Source organism: Erithacus rubecula, assembly GCF_903797595.1.
Source record: "Erithacus rubecula genome assembly, chromosome: 24".
Classification (NCBI taxonomy): Eukaryota; Metazoa; Chordata; class Aves; order Passeriformes; family Muscicapidae; genus Erithacus; species Erithacus rubecula.
Genome location: NC_136676.1, coordinates 460,684 through 487,259, shown reverse-complemented (window position 1 = coordinate 487,259; position 26,576 = coordinate 460,684). Strand labels below are relative to the sequence as shown.

Sequence of the window (26,576 nt, the reverse complement as noted above, 5' to 3'; positions counted from 1 at the left end):
TCTGGACTGGGTGTTGTTCACTGAAGCAGAACTCAGCACAGTGGGTGAAAGACAGTAGAAGGGTTTTGAGTATGTTTTCACTTTGAAATCAGACTGAGTTATCAAACAACGGGTTTGTGCAGGGCAGGGTTAGAACACAAAAGGATTGCAGTGTATCCAGAAGCTCTCCCTCCTCCAAGGTGTGGTCTGAGAAGGAAAGCTGGGAGCTGCCATGCAGGTCTCCATTAAAAATAGCCCTGCAACTGGAATACTTTCTTACTTACTCAGGTGCTACCTGGAGGGCACAGCCACCTCCCGCAGTGCCAGCAGGCATTAGTGGGGCAAGGGAAGGTGACTCATGCTGCTTAGTGTCCCTTTCTATGCTCTTTGTTCTGCACTGGTGTAAAGCCAAGGAGGAGTGAGCTCTTACATACCTCACAGTCTGTGAGAAATAGGAAACACTGAGATTTCTTTTTGAGGGAAAAGAGCCCAACCAAGCCCTGCCAGCCTGCAAAGAAGTCCTGAGTGGGGAATATTTCCACCTGAACCCAGGAACAAATATTTAGAGGGCTCTCTGGCTGTTTTTTTTCTGAGTCAGTTTTCCTCAGCAGCCTTCAGCCTGCCATATTTAACTGATTCCCCACCAGGAAAACTGAAGAGAGAAGTAAGACTAACCTAAAAAAAAGAGGCCAAGTACTCCTCCACTCCCCAAAATTGGGAGACTATTTCTCTTATGGTATGGGATTTGCCCAAGGACTAATACAGCTCCCCGCACCACAGAGAGCTGCTGTACTCACAGCATATCTCTCCTGCTGGGAAGATAATTCTCCCTCCACAGCTGGTAAAGACTTGACTGTTATTACTTAGAGTGTGTAAGTAGAGCTGTGTGTTCTGGGGGGGCTGGTGCCATTCCATGACCACGTCCTGGCACGGCCCTTCTCCAGGTAGCCCCTTTGCATGGAAGGAAATTCATCTCAAAAGCAAATTGACACCCATGGCTCCCTCCATTCTACAGAAATAGCTGCCTGTAAACACAGTTGCAAAAGAGCTTCTGAATTCCAGGATCTTTGGCTATAACATTTTTTGCCTGTTTAGAAAGAATAATGGCATTTTTACCGTATTACTTGCTGAAGCTCCCAAAATGAACTGGCCAGGCAAAGGAGCCAGGCTCCCAGATCTGCCTTAAAGCCCTTCCACAGTCAATGTTTCTCCCCCAGCCTTTTTTTCCCATTTTTATTTTTTCCTGAGAAGAAAAAGCAGGTCTGTCTCCCTTCTACCCCACAAAGGACAATTTGGCCAACAAGTCCTGCAGATTTTAGAGTCTGAGTGAGTTCCTGCTGGATTCACACCCCTCTTGCCACCTCACCATTTTGTTTTTCCTCCTCTTTTTCCTGCTAGCTTTATTAGCACTTGGGAACCAATGTGTCGGCATCAGCAGCTGGAGCCTACAGTGCTCAGCTCCTCTTTCAGAGCATCACCAGCCCTTTTTCCAGTCCCACCAGTCTCTCATGTACTTGCCACAGCAGAGACTCAACCCCACAGCACAGAGTGTAGTTGGAATGCTGGAGCTGTTCGTGAACATAGGAGAATACACTGGAAAATGGCTGTTTTCCTGAAGGGATGTTCACGAAGAGAAAATCTTAAAGTGAGAAAAGTGTAAACCACAAAGCCAAGGTCCTGGGAGTGAGTCAGGAGATACAGCCTTCTTGTTGCTCAGCTCCAAGTGAAAACTTGCAGTGATCAGAATGAGCAAGTCCCAGCTGCAAGGTGGGATTCCCCACCTCCCACTCCCCATCCTCCTGCCTTCAGGAAGATATGGCTTGTTCAGAGAAGCTTTTGGCCCTAAAATCTGTTTGTCCTACTAGGTGACCTCAGCACTGTTGTGATGTGTCAGGGGTTAGATCCTCCTTGGAGGGAACAAAACAGGAAGGAGGAGGGCAGTTCAGATGCTTGGGTTCAGCCTCTCACCTCTCAACAGCTGTCTTGGTCCCACCAAACCTGTGAAGAGCCCCCATTTCCAGCTCTATTTGGAGGCTCCAGCATGCTCCAGGTGCCTGCTTTCACCCAGTGCAGTACAGCAGCACCTCCCTCTTTTGGCTTCTCCTGCTTTTCCTGCACAGATCCCCTTCCAAATACTATCCAGACAAAAAAAAGACACCCAACATTAAAAATAAAATAAAATAAAATAAAATAAAAAGTGGGTCCTGCTTAGAGCTTTCTCCATTCCTCCTCCTGCCTGGGCTCAGCCCTCAGTAAATGTCTCAGCCCTCCAGGGCACAGCTGAGCACAAAATAAAGCAAATACCACCCAGGACCAGGCAAGCCCACACCAGGAGCTGGCATAGAGCAGGATGATTCACCTCCTGCCTGCTCTCCCTATGCCCACAGCCTCCCAAGAAGGAAAACTCCCACCACCTGCTCCCAGCCCTGCACTGGCAGACTTGACCACTCTGTGCCCCACCACAACACAGCTGATGGTCACCCTCGAAGTCCTCCCTGCCCTGAGGCTATCCCTGAGCCATCACCTGCCTGGTCCCTCCCTGCAACTAAGCCCCAGAGAGCAAAAGTATTTTCTTTTTGGATGGTTAAACCACTTCTAACAGCATCTCCGTGTGACACCTGTGCTCCCTTCCCTGCTCCCTGCAGCTGGGAAAACACCCTTTTACCCCAACCCCGTTCTATTTCTCTTTGCCTTACACCCACGCTGCTCCTCTGTTTCCCTAGGAATGCAGGTATTCCACCACAACTGAAACATGCAGGGCCAAATCCAGACCAAAATAGGACTCTGGTAACGTCGCTGGCTCCTGCCAGCCAAGCATTGGAGTGTGCAGGCAGTGATTTTCTCGGCTCCACCGCCCTCTGCGGGTTTGTGCCATTTCCAGGCAGATCCCAGGGAAAACAACGGCCACAGCCACTCTCCAGCGCTGCAGGAAACTAAGGGCCTCACACTGAATCGTGCAAGCAGAAAGTGAGCACTATTACTACATTTCTGTTCCATCTGGGTGAGAAAACATGGTTAAAGAGAGGTATTTATAAGAAATATATAACACAGTCAGAGAGGCATTTTAATGTCTTATTTACACAACACCCATGTCCCCAGCTCACTGCTGGCTCAATTCTGCCCATGCCAGCAGAGACACTCTGTATGCCCAAACCTTTGCTACCAGTGGGCTGCAGCCTCCTAGTTTTGTCCCCAGTTCCAGCCCCCAATAACTAAGGCTAAATGATAAAGGAGTACCCCAGCACTTGGTTAATGGCCATCAGCTCTGCCAGGTGCTGGGGTGAGGCTTGCAGGGAGCCTGCAGTCCAGGTCCTGCCTTGCATTTTTTGTGCAAGCCTGATGATGATGCCATGGAGCATCTGCTCGGAGTGAACATTGGCCTGTGTTACGGAGCTGGCAGCATCCCACCAGCATCACCAAGCCATAAATAAGGGAGTTTGGAGAGAAACCTGTGCAAGGCTTGCACTGCTGGATCCAACCACAGCCCAGCTGGCCAAAAACTCACCCAGGAGGAAGAAAAAGCATCCGGGAAAGACCTCCCTGCTGCAGAGCTCTGTGGGGCCATGCCATAGAGATGGAAAGCAAAGAGCCACCCGCATTAAGAGTGAGGTTTTTGGGAAAAAAACCCTGGATTTAGCCTCCAACAGAGGCAGCAGTCGCCAAGCACAGGCTGGGAAAAGCCTCCTTGTCTCAGTTTTCTCAGCACAGGACAGTCTCAGTGGTGTAGACATGGAGAAGAACATAAATAGAGGCAGACCCCCCTGCTGTAAGAAAAACTGAGTGGTGATCAGTTCCAAATCCAGTAAAAAGTATTTATTATTTCAATTACAATAAGCCCCATGGGTAGGGTGAAAAAAAAATAGTTACAAAAATCAGCCCCTTGCATCCCTCCCTTTACATATAAATATTAAAAATCCCTCTATCTCTTTTGTCTAGAGCAAGAAGACAACACTCAGCACCTGAGCTCTTGTCAGTGCTTTCCCCTTAAAACAAGTATTAAAAACATCCCTTTAAAAAGTCCCTCAGCCACATCCCAATACTTCTCACATTGGTACTAAACCAGCTGTGGAGGGACAGAGTTCTGGGGCCACGTGGTGCTTTTGGGGCTTGCAGTTTCCTGGGCAGAGAGCAGGCACAGCATGAGAGAAGCAGCGTCAGGAACCGCCTGCACTTCTCTGGGAAGCTTTAAGGCCAGGAAATCCTGGCTGGGCTGGCTTCAGAGGGGACAGGAGGGAGAACAGGATGCTTCATCCACCTCATCACCACCTTGGTTACATCTTTGGTTATGTCAATTTTTCCCTTTACACTCTGAAATTAAAGCTAATCCCAGGAGCTCCAGCATCCCAGCACAGCCTCTGTGACTTGCAGCATCCTCCAGCCCTGTCCCCAGGCCTGCTGTCCCTAATTTTCCTGTCAGCATCCTGTGAGGACCGTCCCTCTCAGAGGGACACAGGATTCAAGACTGGAAAGATATCCAAAGCCCTACCCAGCTTCCCTGGCCAAGGGACTGTCACCACAGGGTACTGCACCTACAGCTGCATTAAGTAAAAAAAATTAATAAATATACTAATCTTTTACTAAAAAAGGCTTTTAAATGCATTTTCCCTGAAAATTTCCAGTGTATTCCACAATACATGAAAAAAATATACGTATTTCTCCCCCTCAAAAAAATATATCTTAAAATATTTTCCACCCTTGTGTGCGCATCTTTGGAGAGAAGGTGGTACATCAGGTGTATTTAGACATGCAGACAAACCTGCTGCTGTTGGGGGTTCCCTTTATCACCTCCAAAACAAGGGTTTTCTGGGCAGTGGGTCAGGCTGGAGCGATGTGTGTGTAAATACAGGAAGCGCCCACGGACGTGTGTGCTGTGACACTTGGCCCGGTCATGGTGGGAAAGAACAGACCCCCAAACTGAAGTAATTTCACCAGCAAGCAGGGGGATGAGGAGTTTTCACAGTGGATTGAACCTTGGACAATGCCAGGGGTGCAGACACCGCTCCAGCTGAGGAGTCAGGCTCTCTGTGGCATGGAGAAGTGGTTTGAGACTCAAAGGACTGGGGAAGCCCAGCTGTTGGCAGAGGACAAAGCAACTGGCCGCTGGTTCCCTTGGGCACTTGCCCATCACCAGACTTCACACTTCTTCAGGGGGTTCATGGGGGAGCCTGGGGGGCAGCTGAAGTGCTCCGCAAACTCCGGGGAGTTGGAGACAGTGCCGATGACGCGGAACCGTGAGGGGCTGTGGGGATCGGTGATAAGCCCCTCGTGTGAGCTCTCTGGTGTGCGAACTGAGCACCACACCTGCAAATGGAGCACAAGGGGCCTGAGTACTGACACCCATCACCATGGGGCCAGCCAGTGCTGAATCCAACCTCTCTGCCTGCATGATGGGGGCCAAGGCAGCTCGAGCTTCAGCTTTGTCTTCCTCTGCACCCCAATCTCATTCTCCATCCACTACATCATCTCTGGAGGACTCAGTTTTGCATTCACATCCTCCCAACCCCATCTGGGCATGCTCCACCCCCAAAAATCTGTGTGCCCAGCCTCGCAAGGTCACCATGTGACTCACCTGTGCAAAACCAACAAAGAAGAGCTGGTAGTTGGTGAGGCCAAGAGTTGGGAGTATTTCTTCATCGCCATTCTTTTTCAGCCAGTTTTGATATGCCTGAAAACCAGGCAGCACAGCAGATTAAGGAGACAACACAAACCCCACCGCACCATGCCCCCCCGCTCCGAATCTCCCCAGCCCTGTGGTCCTACCCGATAGGCGGCCTTGAGGCCCCCGTTGTCAGCAATGTTCTCCCCAAGGGTGTGCTTGCCATTGACTGCTTCACCATTGACAGTGTAGTTGCTGTACTGCTCCACCATGCATGCTGTCTGATGCTTGAAGGCCTCCACCGAGGAGTTCTTCCACCAGGGACGCAGGTTGCCATCTTTGTCATATTCCCGGCCTGCAAAAACACAGTGGATTCCTCATCTCATACTGGCCACCCCTCCAGCTGCCCACCCACCTGGCCCTGGTCATACCTTGGTCATCGAAGGCATGTGTCAATTCATGGCCTACCACCACACCAATCCCACCAAAATTCAGGGATCTGCAGGAGGGTAGTGCAGAGGTTAAGAAAGCAGCCTCTGCTCTCTACAGCCATGAAACTTAACCTAAGATTTGGATATAGAAAGAAAGCTGGGAATCCTGCCCTCTCTGTTTTCCCATGGCTCTTACTTGGGGGATGCACGGGTGTAAAAGGGGGCCTGGAGGATGCCGGCAGGGAAGACAATCTCATTCTTGGTGGGAGAGTAATACGCATTGACCGTTGGAGGTGTCATACTCCACCTGCAGGGACACAAATACGGCCAATACGGCAACACAAACCATCACCAGTATTTGCTCCAACAACATGCACTTTTGTTGCAAAGCAGTTGTCCTAATTTTATTTTCCCAAAACCAGCACAGGCTGATGGACACCAAATCCCAGTGTTCCAGATATGCTGATATTCCCCACTGAGTACAAAGGAAAGTGGAGCACAGGACTTACTGGTCCCGATTTGGTGGTTTCCGGAGCTGGTCAGCCGTGACCCTGGCTGAGAAGTTGTAAAACTGCATGACATTCTCAAAATAGAGGTCGGACACAGCCTCATACTACAAAAGAACAAGTCACGAGTGGTGTGTGGTGATTGCACAGCCCCACTCCTCCCTCCACAGTCACTTCTGAGCTTCCAGAGCCAGCAGAGTTACGGCTTCTCCTGTTTCTCTTCCTCTCCAACATCTGCGGAGTCTCTGGAGAGCAGTGAATCACGATTACAGAAAACGGCTCCTCCTTTTCCCAGGCAGGGATCCCAAGAGCCCCAGCCACCCCAGAACTGGCCCACAGCTCTCTGGGAAGTCCCTACAGAAGGGCCAAGGACATGAGTGAGACCCTTCTGGAGGAAATCTGGGGTTCAAGGCTGCCCTGAGGCCATGGTGATACAGACAAATCCTGTACATCCTATAGAACACCCGGGGACATACTGACCAACTCACATCATTAAAGACTTTATCCAGCTCCTTGGGGTCCATGATGAATTTGGGATACCCAATCATGTTGTAGATGGCATCTGCCTGGAGGGTAACAAGGACCACAGAGCTTTCAGTGCCAGAAATGGAGGACAGGCTCGCTTGGTTCCACCATCCTTCACCCTCACCCTCTCCCCAGTGCAGCCACCAGCACCTCACCTTCTCTTTGGCTGATTTCCTCGTCTCTTCATCCATCCACTGCAGGGTCTCCAAGCTTTCCTCGAAGGCAGTTTTAATCTCTGCAATCATTTCCTCTGCCTAGACAAAACAAGGCAGCATAGCGTCAGTCCAGAGAGCTGGCTTCCTGTCCTAGAGAGGTCAAGAACCTTCACACCACAGGGAGGAAGAGGCTAGGAGGCCAAGACAACACAGGGTGAAAAACTCAGCACACAGAGATGCACAGTGAGCACAACAAAGTGGACAGAGAAACATTGTCTGCCCTGACAGTTCCACCACTGTAAAAACTTTCCCCACACTGGAACTCGCACACTGATGTCTTGGGGACATACCACCTGCTTGCTGTCCTCAGCAAAGGTGGCCTTGACAAACATGGCCCCCAGGGCAAAGCCCAGGTTGTTGTCCGTGTCACTGATGCAAAACTTCCACCGCGGGAGGCAGCTCTGCATGGGACAAAAGGCAATCATCAGCGGTGGAATGGAACAATACCCTCCATATTTCTACCCCTTGCTCCATCAGGCCCATCCAACCCTCTGCCACCCCAAAAGCTGCCCCACATCTCTATTGTTTGGATACCACACAACAGGGCCTTGACATAAAAAGCCATCATCATTTTAATGGTGATTCAGGGCACCAGGGACTTCACCCTCACCTTCTTCGTCCCATACATCACTTCCATGAATTTTTCCTCAGCATCCCGGAAGCGCTGGTCAAGGAGTGGGCTGGTTTTCCGCACCAGGTTCCAGATCATGTAGTTGTTGAGGAGACTACGGTGAGAGGTGGTGAGTAGGCAGCAGCACATTCCTGCCCACCCTGGGTACCCAGATCTCCATACAGGCTGCGAGTTCTCACCACTTATCTGTGGCCAGGATGAGGTTGGAGACCTGCTCCAGGTACTCTTTGGCATAGACCACAACAGGCTCAGACTCGTTGAGCTCCACAGGGTAAAAGACCGTGGAGAGAAAAGGCATCCAGTCCACAGCCGGTGCCAGCTCCTGCAAAAGCCACAGCACTGCTATGGACCTAAAAACTATCACAGGGCGTGGCAGCTGCTTCTTGAGCTGGAATTGGCTGTATCAGTCCCCATTTAATGCATTCAACTGATTTTGCAGAAGCCAGTTCCCACAACAGCAGCATCCTTGAAAGGTTGGAGGGGAGTAAACAATTTCCTCCCACAAAGAAGGAAAAGAAAGTGTAGTGGGTGTCAGAGATGTTGACACAAGTCATTAGAGCCCCTTTGGGGACACTGGGAAGTGACCAGGCTGACGTCCAGGAGCAGCAGTGCCAGGAGGACCTAAGTGCTGCAGTAGGATGGCCGCCAGCCCCAGGGGTGGTCCAGAGGCTGGGAGGAAGGGTCAGGGTAGGACATGAGCCAAGCTGTTGCACAAGAGCTTCCCAGGCTGTGTCAGCTGGTGTCAGGATTCCCGGAGAAGCTGTGTCATCTCCATCCGTCCACCCCACTTCCCAAACCACAGCAGAATGGGGAAGCTCGCCAGCTCCATTCCTACCTTCAGGTCTCCTGCTGTCATTTTATGGTAGATTACTTCCTCATCCCGGTGCTTCTCCTGCGGAATGGTAATGTTGGCCAAGGCTGTCTCAAAGTCCAAGATCTGCTGCATCTGCTGCCGCGTTGACTCCTCATCAATGCCTCCCAGGAACATCCCCAGTTGCACCATGTAGTTCAGGTACCCGGCGAGCACCTGCGTGGTCAGACAGGTGGGATCAGCACAACAGGTGCCACCTTCTCACAGCATCCCCCAGGCTACCCACATTTCCCCAACACCCTCACCTTCTCATTCTCCGTCTTGTTCAGGTAGTAATCCCGCGATGGCAGGCCCAACCCCGACTGATCCACCTGGATGACGTTGCTGTTGGAGTTCTTGGAGTCGGCGCTGACATAGACGGAAAAGAAGGGCGAGGTGCGATAATGCGCTGTCACCTCCCGCAGCGTCTCGTTGAAGTTGTCACCAGCACAGGTACCTGTGATGTTCCAGCCACCCAGCTGGGGACAGACAGCAACCAACTTTTGAGTAAGAAACAGCCACCTGAAATTGCTTCAATATCCATCCTGGGGGGAAATATCTTACAAAGGGGCTAAAAAGCTCTACTACAGGATTATAAATCCCTGCCTCTTCCTGCCTGACCTGGGGGATGCTCTTCTGCAGGATGCACCAATAATGGAGTACGGAGGGTGCTGGGAACTACCCACGATCGAGCTTTGCCCCATACTTTGCAGAGGGAAGATGGCTCTTCCACAAGGACTAGGACAAACCTTTTGGATGAGCTCTATGAGCGGGGTGGCACTCAGCTCCTCGATCTTGCTCTCATTCATGCAGGCTTGGTAATAGCGCTGTGCCTTGCGCTCTGCCTCGCTCGACACATTGGCCGTGGTGTTTTCTGTGGGAGGTACCCAGGGAGAATCATGTGGGGCTCCAGGGATCCACTGGAGCCAGAAAGATTCAGCCCCATTTTGGGCAAGGTTAGGCTCCAAAAAGGCAACAAGGATTGTCCCAATAGCCCTCACCATGCCCCCAAGGGCATCCCATTGGCCCCATCCCTTCTTGGCCTCCTGCCCCCCATCTCCTTTCCCACCCACAGTGACTGTTCCGACTCTCTGGGGACAAAAGAAAAAACAAAAAGCATTTTTATTTTTCCAGCAGCTTTGATATTCCCAGCATCATCCAGCTCCGGCTGCTGCGCTTGCCTCTGTGCTGGTGCCCCCAGCCCTGTATTATTTACTCCTGCAAAAAGGACAATAAACCCATTTTTCCCCTCTGCCTCCAAAACCTTCCTTTCATCTCCCCAGCTAAAATTCTGCTTCCCCAGAGGGCTTTTGGGTTTTTTTAATTCATTTTGCCGATGACACAGCTTGCACCTTTGGCTTCCCAGCTGTGTGGTTTTATTAACTAAAGGTCCCTCAGCTCCAAGGAATTCAAGGAAATGCCAAACGCGACCACTTGGCCGGAGGCCCAGTCTCTTCTCCTGGTAAAACTAGCGCCAGATTTCTGCGAGAAAAGCCAGGGATGAAGCTGTTCCCGCGCCACCCCCTTTCTCTCAAAAGACAACACTCTTCCCAAACCTTCTCTTTCCAGATAATCAGCCCTGGTGCAGTGGAAAGTGCTGATAAGGAGCCAGTTGTTTTCTCAAAGCTTGAACAAATCGTCCCTGGTGGTTGCTTGGATAAGCCGCTCTGCTTCAGTGTTCGCACGCAGAGGCTGAGCCCGAGCCCTTTGCTCGGGAAGTTTTGGCCCCCCAAAAATGGCCATATTGGCAGTCAACCTCCCAAAAAGGCTGCTCACAAAGGCTGGAAGTTATACAACAGGAAAAATGCATATTCTTGGGGTGATAATGGGACATTACAGCCTCTGGATGCAGTCTAGCATGCAAATCCTGCATTTCAGAGCTCCTAGGAATGCCACCATGGGGTTTACAGAGCAGAGGCCTTTTCCCTACTCAGCACCTACTAGCAACAACACAGTCAAAAAACTCAGGATCATCTAGGAGAGCAAACACAGCCAGGATCCATTTCTCAATGTCCTCACAGCATGTGAGTCACAGACTTGTCTGACGCTGGAGTTCAATTCCAACCTCATATTTCCATGCATATGATTTTGGTATCCCCTGCGCCTAACAGGGCCCCTGGGCATTGGGGGGTCCCACCGCTCCCACGCACTAACCCAACAGGTGCTTCATGATGCCCTGGTTGTGCTCCCAGAGGTTGTTGAAGGTGCCCCAGCGCGAGTGACCGTCGGGGAGGGGGTTGGCCTTGATCCAGCCCCCGCAGGCATAGCTGAAGAAGTCCTCGCAGGGATTCACCGTGCGGTCCAGCGAGCTGAGGATGGAGCTGGTGATGGAGATGCAGGCTTCCGACAGACACACGGCAGGTGGCCCTGGGAGGGCAGGGACAGGTTCAGCTCCTCTGCTGCAGCAGGATGAGCGGCACCACCGACTATCTTGCCCCGAGCTGAAGGATGCAGGCAGATAGCCTGCCTGGTGCCTGAGCATCCCACCTCGTAGCTTACCACCCTGTTTTAGGGCAAGCAATATCGACTAGCATGCTGACCTGTGTCTGAGCATCCTGTCCATTCCATTCCAGGGCAAGCATTTAATCTTATGCCCAAATATCTTGCCCAGTCATCCACTCTGGGGTGAAGGATGAAGACAAATGGTCCATCCTGTGCTTAGACATCAAGCTCCAGGATAAAGGATCAGAGAAAGACCTTATCCCACATCTGAGCATCTTGCCCTGGGGTTAAGGGGTGCAGGTGACCATCCAGTCTTGAGCCTGCAGATCCCACCCCACACCTGAACATCCTGTTCAATATCTAAGACTCCTGTCCTGGAGTGAGAGGTGCAAGTAAGCATCCCACCCTTGCATCAAATATCACATTCTGGCAACTACCCAGCAGCCCATCCTGGTAAAGGGGGCAGGATTCTTGTGCACTTGCTTGCTCAAAGCTTGAACAAACTGTTCCTGCCAGCTGCTCAGAGAAGCTGCTCTGCCTCAGTGTTCTCACGCAGAAGCTGAGCCCAGGATCCTCCCTTTCCTGAGGGAGCTTTACCCCCAAAAAATTGACCAAAGGACTTACTGGTTCTGTACTGGAAGATGAGTCCCAGCAGACAGGCCATGAGCAGCACTGCGAGCACCCCCACCAGCACCACCAACTGCTTTTCGGGATGTGTCCGCTCGGCCCAGCACCCCCGGCTGCCCCGTGAGCTGCGGAAGTTCACCTGCGGGAAGAGCAGTGTCGTCTCCCCACTGGCAGAAAAACTCACTGATGCAGCCCCCATTTTGCTTCCCACAGCCCAGGGCAGAAATATAGCCCCAGCAAGGGATCTGTCATGGATTGGGCTGGGAAAGGGAGCAGCTGCCTTCCAGAAACCAGGCAGGAAGGGCGGCACAATGGCAGGAAAAGGAGCGGGACAAGTGCTTTGGAGGGCTCACCTGCTGTCCCGTGCCACCCTGAACCCCTCCTCGAGCACAGCATAACCCCACGGCTGTCCCCATCCCCACTGCCAGCACTGGGACAGGGTGGGGGCTGCATCGGAAAGTGCCTTAACAGGATACTCCCACTCAGCCGAAAAACATCCCCAGGAAACATCTCGATGTGACGGCAAGCGGAGACGGCCCCGCCGAGAAAAATAAAAAGACATTTGGGGCAGAAACCAGCATTCTAGAGACTGATAGAGCTGGGATTGGGGCCAGGACAGAGAGCATCTCTACAGACCTGAACCTTTCCTGGTGAGGCTGGACACTGGCAGCCATGGCGGGTTTTTTTGCCACCTGTGGCCTTCTTTAAGCTGCTTTTCCACTGCTTGGGGAGGAATTAACCTAATCCCCTTTTGTGTGGGGACAAAACTCCCAGTGCTGCAATAATTGCTCACCCCAACCATGCTGGGAAGGGGTTTGGCAGCAGAAAAACTAGGAGGTAGAGTGTTGAAACAGTGGAGGCAGAATACAGCCCTGTTTCCTCCCTGTGCCAGAAGGGGAGCAAAGGGCAGCAGTGGCAGGAGTCAACATGGCTCTGCCCACGCTGGACTTTACTCCCCAGCACTGGTCACACATAGAAAATCCTTTTGCACCCCCTTTGCTGCTTGCCAGGACACAAAATCCCCTTTTTCCTCCCTAAAAGACACATGAACCTATACCTGAAAGCCATTGGGGTATCCATCACCGTCACCAAGGGAGTCCAGGGGGTCTTCATCATCCAGTGTCGCCCGCTTGTAGGTCGACATCTGCACGGGGAGATCAGCAACAGAGGTGCTCAGTGGCCCAGGGTTGAGGAAGAGGATGAAGGACAAGGAAGGTTTACACACCTTCTAAAGCCACCCCCTCCTCCGGGGAGCAAAATCCCAAATAGCTCTAAGGTAGTAAAGAACTACACAAACGCCGGAGGACGGTTATGGAGAGCAAAGAGGGCCGGAGCCAAGAGCTGAGCAAAGCCCGAACCCGCCTCACTTTCCCCCGGGGCCGGGTTGTGCAACCTCCCCTTCAGCCTGGAATAAAGCCGGATCCACCTCCGCCCCGCAGCGGGGAGAGAGACCCCCCTGTGCCAGGGAACCCCAGAGTGCCAGGCATCTGGGAAAGGCTGGCAGCAGAGAAAATGGCTTTTCACCCTGACACTACCGGCTGGCTCGCGCTGTACGCCCCATCTGCGACCCCTACGCACCGTGAAACACCCGGAGACGTCCCTGCGAGCACCCAAAGGCGACAGCACCAGGAATTTCAGCTGTGGACGGGCTCCTTCCTGGCGCCGTGTCCCCTGGCCATTATCTTGTGCCTGTGCCCGGCTCTTATCTCATCCCCGGCAGAAAAACAAGGAAAACCTCACAGGCTGGCAGCCGGCCCTTATCATGCCGCCGTTTCCTTTCCCCCTGGCACTGCCCTGCCATCCAGCCGGATTGCCTCCCGACGGAGCAAACAACCCTCCACTCCCCCCCGAGGGGCTGAGCACCCCAAAATCCACCCTGACCCTGCCACCGATGGCCCGAGCGGCACCACTCACAGCCCTTCACCCGCGATCAGCGCAGCGAGGGGGTTTACACCCCTCTGGGTGCCCCCATCCCGCTGCCATCAAACCCAAAGAGATTGATCCAAGCCCCTCACAGCCGTGCCTCAGTTTCTCCTGGCAGAATGAAAGCACCGGTTCTCAACCTTGTTTCAAATGGCAGCCTTCACAAACCCTCCTTTGCACACTTAAAAACAAGCCTCATCCTCTCCCCGGACCCCATCCCTTCCTCGGATCTCAAATCCCAGCCTCAGTTTAATTAACCACAATACCCACATGGGGAGGAAAATGGGTTAAAACGAAGAGGTGGTTTCCCTCCTTGGTTGTACCGAAATCTCTGTTTGCAGCCCAAAATCTCCCCTGGGCGCCCGCCTGGAGCCTGAGAACCATGAGGCGAAAGAGCCTCAACTGCAAGATTTTATCGTGGGGAAAATCTCTGTTTAGATCCTAATTTTTCCCAACCCCTTTCACTTTTTTTCCATCTATTTTAGTACTTCGCACATGGCTGAAATTAGCTCCGGGCACAAATCCCTGCTCGTGCGGTGGGGGGGATCCATGAAACCCCCACGGCCCCGCAGCACCAAATCCCTGGAATCTCAGCTCTCACTCCATTTCCTGAGGAAATACAATTTTTTTTCCCTCAGTTGATCCCTCCACCCCGCCTACCCCTGCCTGCAAACAAAAGGAAAAAGACCAAAAAATAATCCATTTCTGCTCTCCTTTCACAAGATATATGCTAGCTTAACCCTGAACCAGACATCAAAGAATCCAAATTGAGCCCGAGCTACCCCAAAACATCGCCGAGAGGCACCGAGATCGACCCCCAGCACCCTTAATTTGAGGGGAAATCGGGCCCGGGAGGTATTTTTAACACCCATATCCTCCGTACTGGGGGCACTGTAGCACCTCAGGGTGCTTCCCCACCTCGCTCCAGCACGTCAAGCAGGAGCACCCCTTTTCCTGGGGGAGAACTGCAGAGTTTTGTCATACACCTCTCCCCTCCAAGCCGTTATTTGCTTTAATAAGAATAAAAATGCCTTTTCTCAACTCCAACAGGGTGGGGGCACCCAGGGGTGCACGGGGAGCGGGGGGGGAGGGCGCACCCAAACTTTAACCCCCCCACGCAAGGGATTTTCACTCTTTACAACTCCTAAAAATCTCAGCATTACCTTAAATAGCCCGGGTTTACCCCCAATAGCTCCTTCACTCTACAAACAATAAGCCCCACGTGCTCGGAGCCCGCACACCCCCACCAAGGCCCGGGGAGCCCCGGTACCAGCGAGGGGCTCCCCCGGCAGGGCAGAGCCGGGCGCCGGGGCCCCCCGAGCCTCCGCCGGCTGCTTTCAATTCCCGTCCGGGCGCCATTTCGGAGCAACCACGGCCACGGTCGTGATGGCGATTCCTCGCCTCCCTCCAGGCCCTCCAACCCCCCACCTCCACCCTGAGCCCCCCAAGTCACCCCCGCGGCCCCAAAGCCCCGCCTGGCAAAGCGGTGTCCACCCATCCCACCCCCAGCACCCATGGGTGACCCCGCACCTCTACAGCCCGGACTCAGCGCCCAGCGAGCCTCAGCCTGCTAATTAGGATGTCGAGGGGTAATTAGCAACTCCCGGTGTTAATTAGGGGTGCTGGGGAAGGGGTTTTGGGGAAGTCCCCAGTTTTGTAGGGTGCCCTGACCGCAGGTAAATTATTTTTTAAGAAAAGCTTAAAAAGCAGCAAAAAAGGGGTTAAATTAAACAAACAAAAAAAAAACTTAGAAAAAAAAAAAAGGGGGGAGGAGAACAACACAGTTTGGGGGTGTTCGCAAACGGCCCCACAAAAGTGGGTTCAGCTGTGGGGGGCGTGCCCCGCTCCCTTTGCAGAAGGAAACACGTTGCTAACCCCCGCGCGTGTGGGTGGAGTGGATTTGGAGGCGGCAGGGGGTTCAGGGACGCATCCAGTTTGGGGTCCCCACCTGGTGAACCCACTGGCCACAAAGAAAACGCGGCGGTGCGTGCCCAAGTGGGGCACCCGGGGGGCTCGGGGGTACAGTGGGGGTCCCTGGAGGTGCTGTAGGGGCGCATGGGGGTCTCTTTGGTGGGGGGTCCCTTGGGATGCAATGGGGGGGCCCCTTAAGAGTGCAATGAGGGTCTCATGGGGGTCCCTGGGGGCTGCAAAGGGGATCCCACCGGGATGCCGGGGGGTGCCCCGGGATGCAATGGTGGGGGGGGAGGGTCCTATGGGGTTACAAGGAGCATCCCATCCCGGGAGATGCATCACCCGCCGCCCCGATTCGGCCAAGCGCCCCCCACTCAACCACCCCCAGATTTAGGGATGTCGCTGGGCGACCCCACTCACCATGGCCGTCACCCCACTCCCGCCGGCCCCGGCCCCGATGGGGCGAGCACCCGCTGAGCCCCGGCACCGCTCGTGACGCCGCCGCGGCCTAGCGAGGGTGGCGAGGGTGACGAGCAAAGGATGTACCTGGGATGGGAAACCAATGGGGCCGCGGAGGGACGGGCTTCCCGCGCGCCTCCTTTAACTCTTTCGGGGGGCCCCGAGCCCCGTTTGGGGGGGGCCTCACGTGCCCCCGTGCTGCCGGCAGCATCCCCCCGAGGAAGCCCTGGCTCCCTGGCCGGGGGGGATGTGACGGCCGGGGGCGAGTGTGCAAGACGCGATCCCGGCGGCGGGCGCTTGTGCAAACGCGAAAGCACGTGGGGCTGCGGGGCCGCGGGGCGAGCGCACGGGCTGCGAGACTGCGGCCGTGCAAGCGCTGCTGTGCAAACACACGAGAGTGCGGCCGCCAAACCCAGCGTGTGCGAGCGAGCGGTGCCATCAACAGCCCCGCGCCCGCCTGTGACACGGGCACACGGGCAGCTGTGCAAGAGCGTGCGACAGCGCTGGGCTGTGCTGCTTGCACGCCTACAGTGCGTGCGAGCAAGCACACACTCGTGCATGCCTGCAGTTGTGCAAATGTGTCAGCGTGAGCTTTCCCACACCAAAATACACCGATGCCTGCACTGCCGTGGTGTCAGGGATAAGAACACGCGGGGCCACCTCCTCCCCGCGGTGCCGCCTCCTCCGCTGCACTGCCCCGACGGGATGAGCACGGACACACTCATCACACCCACGAGGCTGCAAATTGCTTTTGCTGGGCTGCGAAAGTGCTGAGGGTTACAAAGGGAGGGAGGGGAAAGAGGAAAGGGTTCCCGAGGGATTTGGAGGGTCCACAAGGGGGCTGTGCGGCTGTCCCTGGCATCGCGGTGGTGTTGGGGCTCTCTTGGTTGCACCCCGAGGCTCCCGGGGAGCGGGTTTTTGGGCTGAGACCGCCGCCTTTTAAGAAGCCACGGGCGGCTTCCCAGGTCACACGGAGCGCCCTGGGCTCCCGGCATAGGGAAATGGACTCAGGGCTGGGAGTCACACACACACATACACCCCCCGCCCTCGTCACCAAGCCGTGTGTATTGTAGGACCTACAGTAACGCCGCGGGATCCCAGCAGGGGTCTCTCGTGGGCTGCTGCAGGAGCCCATGTGGGGAAACTGAGGCAGAGACCCCACTCATCTCCATCACCCCCACCCCAGCCCCTCGCTGATGCCGCTAGCACGGTTTGGCTGAAATAATGCAAAATCCGGCAAAACACACATCTACTCCACCACGAGGCGCCCCAAACTCCCACGTGTGAAGCGGAGGAGGGTTACCCAGCACTTGTAGCCAGGCTTGGTGCACCCCAGTCCTCCCAGTCCTCCCAGTATAACCCGGCAGAGGGCACCAGTAAGCCCAGTTTGTGGCCTTCTCTCCCCCCGCCCCCCCCCCCCCCCCCTTGCTGGCATCAGGGGGAGGGTGGAGGAAGAGGAGGAGGAGGAGGCGAAGGCCGGGTGCGGGGGGATTTAAGGACTCGCGGTCCCCCGGCCCTGCCTCCTCCCGCCGCCCAGAGGGACGTGGGTGTCGGGACCCAAGTTAGTGCGGATACGTGTGTGACAGCCCCCATCCCCGGTAAGGACCCCCCGGGGCCACTGCTGCCCTCCCGTGGGAGGGAGGGTGTCCGGGGAGCGGAGCGGAGGGGGCGTGCAGCGGAGGGGAGGTGCCACGGGGATGTGGAACTGATGAGGATAGGAGAGTGCCATGGGGGCTCGGAGGTGCCATGGGGATACGGGAGTGTGGTGGAGACGTGGGTGTGCAACAGGGACGTGTATGTGGTGGGGACACGGGCGTGTCGTGGGGACATATGATGGGAACGTGGATGCGCAGCAGGGACACAGGCATGCAACGGGGACACAGATGTGGTGGGGACACGAGTGTGGAACAGGGACATAGACATGCAACAGGGACTTGGGTGGGCAGCAGGGACATAGACATGCAGTAGGGACGCGGGTGTGCCTCAGGGACATGAGCGTGTGGTGGGCACACAGACATGGGATGGGGACACGGACGTGCAGCAAGGACATGGATGTGTGATGGGACGTGGTCAAAGGGGTGTGCGGCAGGGACAGACATGCAACTGGGATACAGGTGTGTGATGGGGATGGGGACATAACAAAATAGGCTGGGAATGGTGACAAGCATGTGTGATGGGGACGTGGGGGTGCATTAAGGGCATGGGCACACACAGGGGACGTGGTGGGGACCAGGGTGTGTGATGGGTTTGCAGACGTGCAGTGGAGCCGTGGGTATGGGATGGAAGCACAGACATGACAGGGACACATGATGGGGACGCACGAGAGGTACACAAGCACGTGATGGGGACATGGCCGTGTGATGAGGACCTCACTGTGCCTTAGGGGCCGTGCCGGCTTCCCCCAGCTCGGGTTGGTGACAGTGAGGTGACGCCTCATGGGACTGATGTCCAGGCGAGGCGGGCGGGGGGCGGGAGGGGTGGTGGGGGGAGAGGTAATGGGGTTGGCATGTCCCCAGGAGGGTCAAATCGGTGGCTGTGCAGGGAGGGGACATTTCTTTTCATCTTCGCTTGGCTGACCCCGGGGCAAAGATCTCGGTGGGGAAACTGAGGCACGAGCGGTGCCATCCAGCCCGCAGTTCTCTTCTGGCAGCGCCCGCTCCGCGCCGCAGAATGAAGGCTCTGTTCGTCCTCCTCCTCGCCCAGCTCTGCTCGGCATCGCTGGTCCCAGGTGGGTGAAATTTGGAGGGGCAGCAGCCCAAAAGTGGGCGCTGTTGGGTGTTATGAGCCCGGTTCCCTTGCAGAGAGGGAGAAGGACCCCGAGTACTGGCGGCGTCAGGCGCAGGAGACCCTGCGGAACGCGCTGCGGCTCCAGCGCCTCAACCAGAACGTGGCCAAGAACCTCATCCTCTTCCTGGGAGACGGTGAGATGGGAGGGGAGCATCCACTCCGGAGCAGGGACAGCGGCGCTGGGGATACGGGGCGGGTGATGAAGTGGGTGCAATAAAGTGGCTGCTGTGATAAACTGGGGTTTTGGCACATCGGGTGTTGTGGAAAAAGAGGTGCTGTGCTAAATTGTGTTCTGGAATAAACTGGGTGCTAGGATAAACTGGGGATCCGGAAAGTTGGATGCTGGGGTAAACTGGATTTGCAAAAAGATCTGTGCTGAGGTAAACTGGGTGCTGCAGTGAGCTGGATTTACAAAAAAGTGGGTGCTATGGTAAATTGAGTTTACAATAAACTGGGTGTTGGATAAACTGGATTTGCAAAAAATATTAGTTGCTGCAATCAGTTTGGTTTGCATTAAATTGGTTACTGAGGTAAATTGGGTGCTGGTATGAATCAGATTTAGAGTAAGTTAAGTGCTGCAATAAATTGGGTTTGCAATGAAATTGAGTGCTGGGACAAAGTGGGTTGCAATGAATTGGGTGCTGGCATAAAATAGTTACTGTAATGTACTGGGATGGCAGTAAACCTTGTGCAGGGATAAACTGGATTGGCAAACAATTGGGTGCTCAGGTAAATTGGTTTTGCCGTAATTTGAATGCTGGGATAAATTGGGACTGCAATAAAGTAGGTGCTGGGATAAATTTGGTTTGCAAAAAAAAAAAAAAAGGAGTGCTGGGATAAACTGTGTCCTGAAATGAACACCAAAAAGTTGGGTGTTGCAATAAACTGGGTTCTGTGATAAACTGGCTTTCCAATGAAAAGTGGCTGCTGGGATAAACTGGGAGTTGGGATAAACTGGCTGCACAATAAACTGGACTTGCAAAAAATTGGTTGCTACGATAAAGTAAGCGATGGGATAAACTGGACCACGAGCTAAACTGGGTCTGCAGTACCCTGAGATGAGAGGGGTTTGCGTGGAGCGGGATGTGCTGACGCTGTCCCGCAGGAATGGGCGTCTCCACGGTCACGGCCGCCCGCATCCTCAAAGGGCAGCTGCAGCACGGGCAGGGCGAGGAGAGCCTGCTGGAGATGGACAAGTTCCCCTTCGTGGCCCTGGCCAAGGTGAGCCCCCCGGGGACACAACACCCACCGCAAAGTCACGAGCGGGCGGCATCGACCGAGCCGAAATTAGGTCAGGGGCGGGCGCAGGGAGCTGGCTCCGGTAGCCGATGGCCGTGCCAGGGGCCGGCCGTGAGAACGGGGAGGGGGGGCGGGAGGAGCCCGCCGGCTGCGGGATGCCACGGGACCACCCCCCGCTCCTCCTGAGGTCGTTTTGCTGAACAAAGCATTTTAAAATAATAATTACATTTGAAGTCAGCAGCCACCTCTGTTCATCCCGTGGGGATGCCCGTGGCAGTGGCTTCCATCTCCCTGCCAAAAAACGAACTGAAAAAAGGCTAAAAGCGGCAAAATGCAGGGAGGGGGTGTTGTGCCACCACGGTGGAGGGAGCAGGGGGTAAAATGGGGGGCAAAGGGAGAAAGAGAGGGGACACAGAGGGGATGGGATCTGCAGGGAGGGAAGCCCTAGAGTCGGAATGATGGTCCTGTCAGTGGTGGGTGATAACTTATGGTGGTTTATCCATCTCCCACCTTCCAGACCTACAACACCAATGCCCAGGTGCCCGACAGTGCGGGCACGGCCACCGCCTACCTCTGCGGAGTCAAAGCCAATGAGGGGACCCTGGGGGTCAGCGCCGGTGTCACCCGAGACCGCTGCAACACTACCAAGGGCCAGGAGGTGACCTCCATTCTCCGCTGGGCCAAGGAGGCAGGTGAGGGACTGAGGGACTCCTGGCAGGAGGTCAGGTGGGAGGTTTTGGGGGTATTCTCACCATTGTCCTCTCAACTGGTGGTGCAGGCAAGGCTGTGGGCATTGTCACCACCACACGTGTGACCCACGCCACTCCCAGCGCTGCCTATGCCCACTCTGCCAACCGCGACTGGTACTCCGATGGGGAGATGCCCCCCGACGCCCTGGAGGGTGGCTGCAAGGACATCGCCCGGCAGCTGGTGGAGAACATCCCTGACATCGAGGTAGGAATGAGGATACCAGGAATGTGCCCTAGAGTCAGTGGGGATGGACCAGGACAGCCTGGGGTGGGGGTTGGAGCCACCCAAGTGTGGGGACAGGACTGTGGATAGATGCGTGACCAGGACTCCCAAGAGATGCTGGGCTGGAACCACAAGTGGTTGAAGAGCCACAGCTCCCAGGAGATGTTGGGCTGAAACTACTAAAGGGTGCAGGGTCAGGACTTGGAAGTGTGTACAATGTACATACCCTGCAAATGTGAGGCTGAGACCACCTATGGGTGCAGGACCAGGATTGTGGGTAGATATGGGACCAGGACCACCAATGCAGAGCTGGGACCCCGATGCAATGATACAGGACCAGGACCACCCAATGGTGCAGAGCCTCCAGCAGATGATCAGGACCACCCATGAGCACATCAAATATGGGACTAGGACCACCATGAGTGGGGTACCACCACTTTCAGGTGGGCATGGAACCAGGACACTCAAACACAGATCTGGGATCACAAGCACCTGTAGGACCAAGCCCCAGACCCACAAAAACATCTAAAACTCCTCCCTTCCCATACTTCCCCGACTCAAACCTCTCCCTTTCCCCCTCAATTCTGCTCCTTGCTGCGGATTTATGCAGAAATTCAGCACTGTAAATAAATCTTCTTCTGTCCTTCAAAATAGCCCCAAAGCAAAACATCCCAGCCTGTTATTTAGCTCTTTAATAGCCTCTTTTGCTTTTTTTTTTCCCTTTAATATAATTTTGCCTCTGTCCCAGGCTGGAAATAATTATATAGTGGGGAAAAGTCTTTTTTTTTTCCCTTTTTTTGTTAATAATTTTGGCATTGGTGTTTTGCAGCTTTATAATTCACCTTCTACGCAGAGAAAGGGGGAAAAAATACAAAAAACCCATAAAATCTCTGCTAGGTTATAAATAACAGAGGCCAAATAAATCAGGCTCCAAAGCAAACAGGAGAGCTGCCGGATGGGGCTCCATCCCAATGGGTTCATGTGGGGATCCCGATGTGGAGCATCCTTCCCACAGATGGGGAAAAAAAAATATTCAGAAAGCCAAATCCCTACTGGAAATGGTTATTTTTGTCTTGTGTTTTAATTAAAAGGAGGAGATTCAGGGTTATTTTGAGCGAGGTGAAATTCCTCGGGTGTATTTGCCCACGACGCCAGGGACATCCCGCTCCACCCCTTCAGTGTCTTCCCCCAATAAACCCCAGATGGAGGGGGAAATTTAAAATATAAAAAATATATAGAATAGAATAGAACATTATAAATATAATAAATAAATAATAAAATAAATAGACTATAATACAAAATTATTAAAAACTACATTTCCTCCCCTCTTTTACAGGTGATCTTGGGTGGAGGGCGGAAATATATGTACCCCAAAAATGCCACTGATGTGGAATATCCCCATGAGGAGAAGCATCGGGGCACCCGCCTGGATGGCAGGAACCTTGTCCAGGCATGGAAGGAGGCCAAGCCCCATGGCAAGGTGACAAGGACTCACTGGGGTGGGGGTACACACACATCTGCCCACTGTAACCCTGTAGAGACATTCCTGGGGGATGGAATATTTGGGGGGGGGTCTGTGGGGATGGCAGAGGCAATGGGGAGGTGGCAATGCCTGTCCCCTGTCCCCAGGTTGCTGAGTACGTGTGGCGCCGGCGAGAGCTGCTGGCACTCAACCTCAGCCGTGTCGACTTCCTGCTGGGTGAGTCCCTGCACCCAAGGGTGCCCTGGCATCAGCTGGGCGCTTTAGGGGGCCCCCCTGTCCTTCCTGGGGTGCTGGGGCAGCTACAGTGACCAGTTATCCTCCCAAGGGTGCTGCTGCCTCCAAGGGATGGTGGTACCTGTCTTAGACATGCTGGTAGCCCCCACAGATTGTTCTGTTTCTTTGGAGATGCTGATGCTCCCCTCAACAGATCCTGTTACCTTGCTTGGGACGCTGGTACCCCAAAGAGATGCTGTTATACCCCCAAGGCTGGTGCTACTGCTGCCCCCAGGGATGCTGGTATTTCCCAGAGAGGCTGCAATTTCCCTGGAAATGCTGGTGCCCCACCCTGGGTTTGCTGGTGTGCTCTCAAGAACGCTGCTACTCCCACCCTGGGTCACATCTCCCTCCTAGGGATGCAGTTCTTTTGTCAGCAGTGAAATTCCCATCCCATCTGGAATGTGGAATCCAGCTGGGCAGGAGGAAGGAAGGGCTGGGATTTTACCCTGGCTTCTATCTAATCTTCCTGGATCCAGTGGTGTGTGAAATGCTTGAGTTAGCATGAGGAGCAGGATTTGCTTCCCCACCCCCCTTTTTTCTTTTGGTGGGAAAGGATGTCCCCAGCAGTGTGCCTGTTCCCAGGCCTCTTCGAGCCAGGGGACATGGTGTACGAGCTGGACAGGAACAACGAGACAGATCCATCCCTCAGTGAGATGGTGTCTGTGGCCATCAAGATGCTCCAGAAAAATCCCCGAGGATTCTTCCTCCTGGTTGAAGGTGGGGAGTTCATGGGGGTGCAAAAAGGGGGATAAAAGGGCAATGGGGTTGCAAAAAGGGCGGGGGGTTGGGGGTTGATAAAAAGAAGGGTGCAAAAGGAGAATAAAGGTGGTGGGGGGATACAAAAAGGGGAAGATAAAAAGGGGATGATGGGGTGCAAAGGAGGGTGCAAAAAGGTGAGGAATTTGATTAAGGGGGAGGTACAAAAATTGAGGACTGGAAGGTGCAAAAAAAATGTAAAGGGAGTGATGGAAGAACAAAAACGAGGATTAAGGGAAATGGTGTGAAAAGGGAGGCTAAGGGGGAGATGGGAGTACAAAAAAGAGGGGATGACAGGAGCAAGGATAAGGGTGTGGTGGGGGATACACAAATGACAGATAAAGGGGATATAGGGGGTGCAAAAAGAGGGCTAACAGTCAATGAAGGTACAAAAAGGGAGGGATAAAAGGGATCAAGGTGGAGTGCTGAAACAGATAAACGGTAGGGGGGTGAAAAGGAGGAATAAAGGGGCTGATGGGGCTGCAAAAGGGAGGATGTGGGATGTAAAAAGGGGGGATAAATGGGGTTTGCAGAAAAGGAATAAAGGGGTGCAGTGCTGGGAAGAGGAGGGCAATGCCGGGTTCCGCAGGCGGCCGCATCGACCATGGGCACCACGAGGGGAAGGCGAAGCAGGCGCTGCATGAGGCGGTGGAGCTGGACAGGGCCATCGGGCTGGCCACGCGACTCACCTCCAGCCAGGACACGCTCAGCGTCGTCACCGCTGACCACTCGCACGTCTTCACCTTCGGCGGCTACACCCCCCGCGGCAACCCCATCTTTGGTGAGCCCTGCCTGGCCACGGTGCCAAGGACGGCTTGGGGACGCCCTGGGGACAGCCTGGGGACAGCGGGGGGATTCCATGCTGCTGACTGTGCCACACCACCAGGTCTGGCCCCGATGCAGAGCGATGTCGACCGCAAACCCTTCACCTCCATCCTGTACGGCAACGGCCCCGGCTATAAAATTGTGGCAGGCGAGCGAGAAAATGTCTCTGCCGTGGATTTCGGTGAGCATGTTTTGGGCCAAAACCCCTGAAAATCATTCCAGTTTGGCTAAAATGGGCTGGGTTCTTAAACGATTCTCACTCCTCCTCTTTTCCCCCAGCACATGCCGACTACCAGGCGCAGTCGGCTGTGCCGCTGCGGCAGGAGACCCACGGTGGTGAGGACGTGGCTGTGTTTGCCCGTGGGCCCATGGCCCACCTGCTGCACGGGGTCCACGAGCAGAACTACATCCCCCACGCCATGGCTTACGCCGCCTGCATCGGCTCCAACCGAGGCCACTGCAACGCCGCCCCCCGCCCCAACACCCCCCTGCTCCTGCCCGTCCTCGGCCTCCTCCTTCTCCTCCTCTGCTAAAGTGCCTCTTGCAAATCACCAAGGGGGATTTATTTTTAATTCATCCCCCCTTTTTATTTTTTTGTGGACAGCAGCGCCCGGGAAAGAGGAGAGAGAGAACAGAGAGACTCAGCAGAGCAAAAGCAGCTGCCGGTGGTTTGGTGCTGGGAGCTGCCTCTGTAAATACATGGTTCCTTCCCTATAATTAGCAGCGTTCCCGGGCCTGTCCCAAACCCACCACGGGATTTGGGATGGCAGCCGGAGCCTCGGTGGATAAAATCCCCTCTTTGAGCAAAATGCCATGGGGCTGGGTCCCAAAATGCCTCTGTGGTCCCTTGGCTGAGGACTGACCCTGGTGTCCAATTCATCACATGTGTGGGGAGCCAGAGACCACACGAAGATGGGAAAAAAAATTAACTCATCGGGTTAATTTGTCCTTAAACTTGGGTTGTGTTGTCTCATCAGTGATTTATTTTGCTTTAAAATTCTTTGGGTTAAAGCAATTTGCTGCCCCAGAGGGATTTGGGAGGGGTTGGAGCTGGAATTGTGGGAGGGGGGGTAAAGGCAGCAAACCAGTATGTAAGGGGTGGGATGCCCTGGGACACGCCCCCTTCATCAGGGTGAGGTAATTAGGGGGGCAATTAGTGGGTGGAAAGGGTTTGTGCAGCTGCAGGAGTGCTGGGAGCATAAGGGTTGGGCAGGGAGAGTGACCCTGGGTGTGCAAAGGGTGCTAAAAGTGGGCAAATGTCACAGGGCTTGTGATGTCACTGTGCAAGTGGGTACAGTGCCTTGCACATGACAGTGTCACTGTGCAAGTGTCACTGTGCACTTGCAGACACTGCCTGAGCTGAGTAAAAGGTGCCTTGAGTGTGCAAATGTCATCTGCACGTTCAAATGTCACTGAGATGTCCCGGTGTGTAGTGCCTTGCATGTGCAGATGTCTCTGTGCTTGAATTCCACTTTCCATGTACAAAAGCCACCGTGCACGTGTGATTGTCACCGTGAGTCTCCGTGCAGTGAAAATATACACTGCAAACATGTTAAAGGTCACTGTGCTGGTGCAAATTACCCCTGGCACATGCAGAAATCCTTGTGCACACCTGAAAGCCCCACAGTGCCCATGAGTTCCTGTGCTTGTGCAGATGGATGGAAAAACTGCCCTGCCTCCCCGAAATCCCCTGGGTTCCTCCAAACCCCCCCCCTAAGCCACTTCCCTTGTTTTTTATTCATTCACCAGTTTTATAACTAAAAATCCAGTTCCTCATTAACCAGGATCCTTCAGAGCGGGTGACCCCAGCCGGGCTGGATTTGGGGGGGCTCTGCCTCCCCCTTTGCCCAGTGCCCTTTGCCCCCCCAGCAGAGCGAGGCTGCTGGCACTTCCCAGAACTCGGGCAGCCCTGAGCTATGTTTAACCACTCCCGGGGTGCCGCGTGGTTTGGGGGGTTCAGGGGGTGGGAACCGAGGGGCTGGCAGGACGCCGGTGGCCACCTGGGCCGTGGCCAAATGCCACTCCTGACGCCAGGCTGACCAGCAGAGCCGAAAGAGGCACTTTTTGGGGGAGGTGAGGGCATTGCCTGCCATATTTTGGGGTACGCGCAGCACTCCAAAAATAGGGACCATCAAAGATAGGC

The 26,576-nt window shown here is 54.4% G+C and overlaps 2 protein-coding genes across 10 annotated transcripts; one reads left to right on the top strand and one right to left on the bottom strand.

The window, feature by feature from the left end:
• Window positions 1-3,779: 3,779 nt before the first annotated feature.
• ECE1 (endothelin converting enzyme 1) lies at window positions 3,780-16,242 on the bottom strand. Of its 6 annotated transcripts, none has more exons than XM_079326484.1 (18): window positions 16,183-16,242; window positions 12,860-12,946; window positions 11,800-11,941; window positions 10,888-11,100; window positions 9,483-9,607; window positions 9,000-9,212; window positions 8,719-8,910; window positions 8,063-8,205; window positions 7,863-7,977; window positions 7,543-7,653; window positions 7,193-7,291; window positions 7,001-7,078; window positions 6,516-6,619; window positions 6,203-6,313; window positions 6,007-6,074; window positions 5,740-5,930; window positions 5,549-5,644; window positions 3,780-5,280 (listed from the first exon to the last, which is right to left on the bottom strand). In XM_079326484.1, exons 2-18 carry the CDS (start codon window positions 12,944-12,946, stop codon window positions 5,104-5,106), a joined length of 2,265 nt encoding a protein of 754 aa, XP_079182610.1. In that variant the 5' UTR covers window positions 16,183-16,242; the 3' UTR covers window positions 3,780-5,103. The 6 variants fall into 6 exon arrangements, with proteins under 6 accessions (XP_079182610.1, XP_079182606.1, XP_079182611.1 ...); XM_079326480.1 differs by having other exon boundaries at window positions 16,057-16,190; XM_079326485.1 differs by having other exon boundaries at window positions 7,546-7,653; window positions 16,057-16,190.
• A 1,290-nt stretch (window positions 16,243-17,532) lies between these two features.
• On the top strand, window positions 17,533-25,409 carry ALPL (alkaline phosphatase, biomineralization associated). Of its 4 annotated transcripts, none has more exons than XM_079326441.1 (12): window positions 17,533-17,670; window positions 18,746-18,823; window positions 18,897-19,016; window positions 19,988-20,103; window positions 20,639-20,813; window positions 20,900-21,075; window positions 22,430-22,573; window positions 22,723-22,792; window positions 23,435-23,569; window positions 24,198-24,389; window positions 24,495-24,614; window positions 24,713-25,409. In XM_079326441.1, exons 2-12 carry the CDS (start codon window positions 18,766-18,768, stop codon window positions 24,964-24,966), a joined length of 1,560 nt encoding a protein of 519 aa, XP_079182567.1. In that variant the 5' UTR covers window positions 17,533-17,670; window positions 18,746-18,765; the 3' UTR covers window positions 24,967-25,409. The 4 variants fall into 4 exon arrangements, with proteins under 4 accessions (XP_079182567.1, XP_079182566.1, XP_079182565.1 ...); XM_079326440.1 differs by having other exon boundaries at window positions 17,560-17,693; XM_079326439.1 differs by having other exon boundaries at window positions 17,560-17,693; window positions 18,732-18,823.
• The last annotated feature ends 1,167 nt before the right edge of the window (window positions 25,410-26,576 follow it).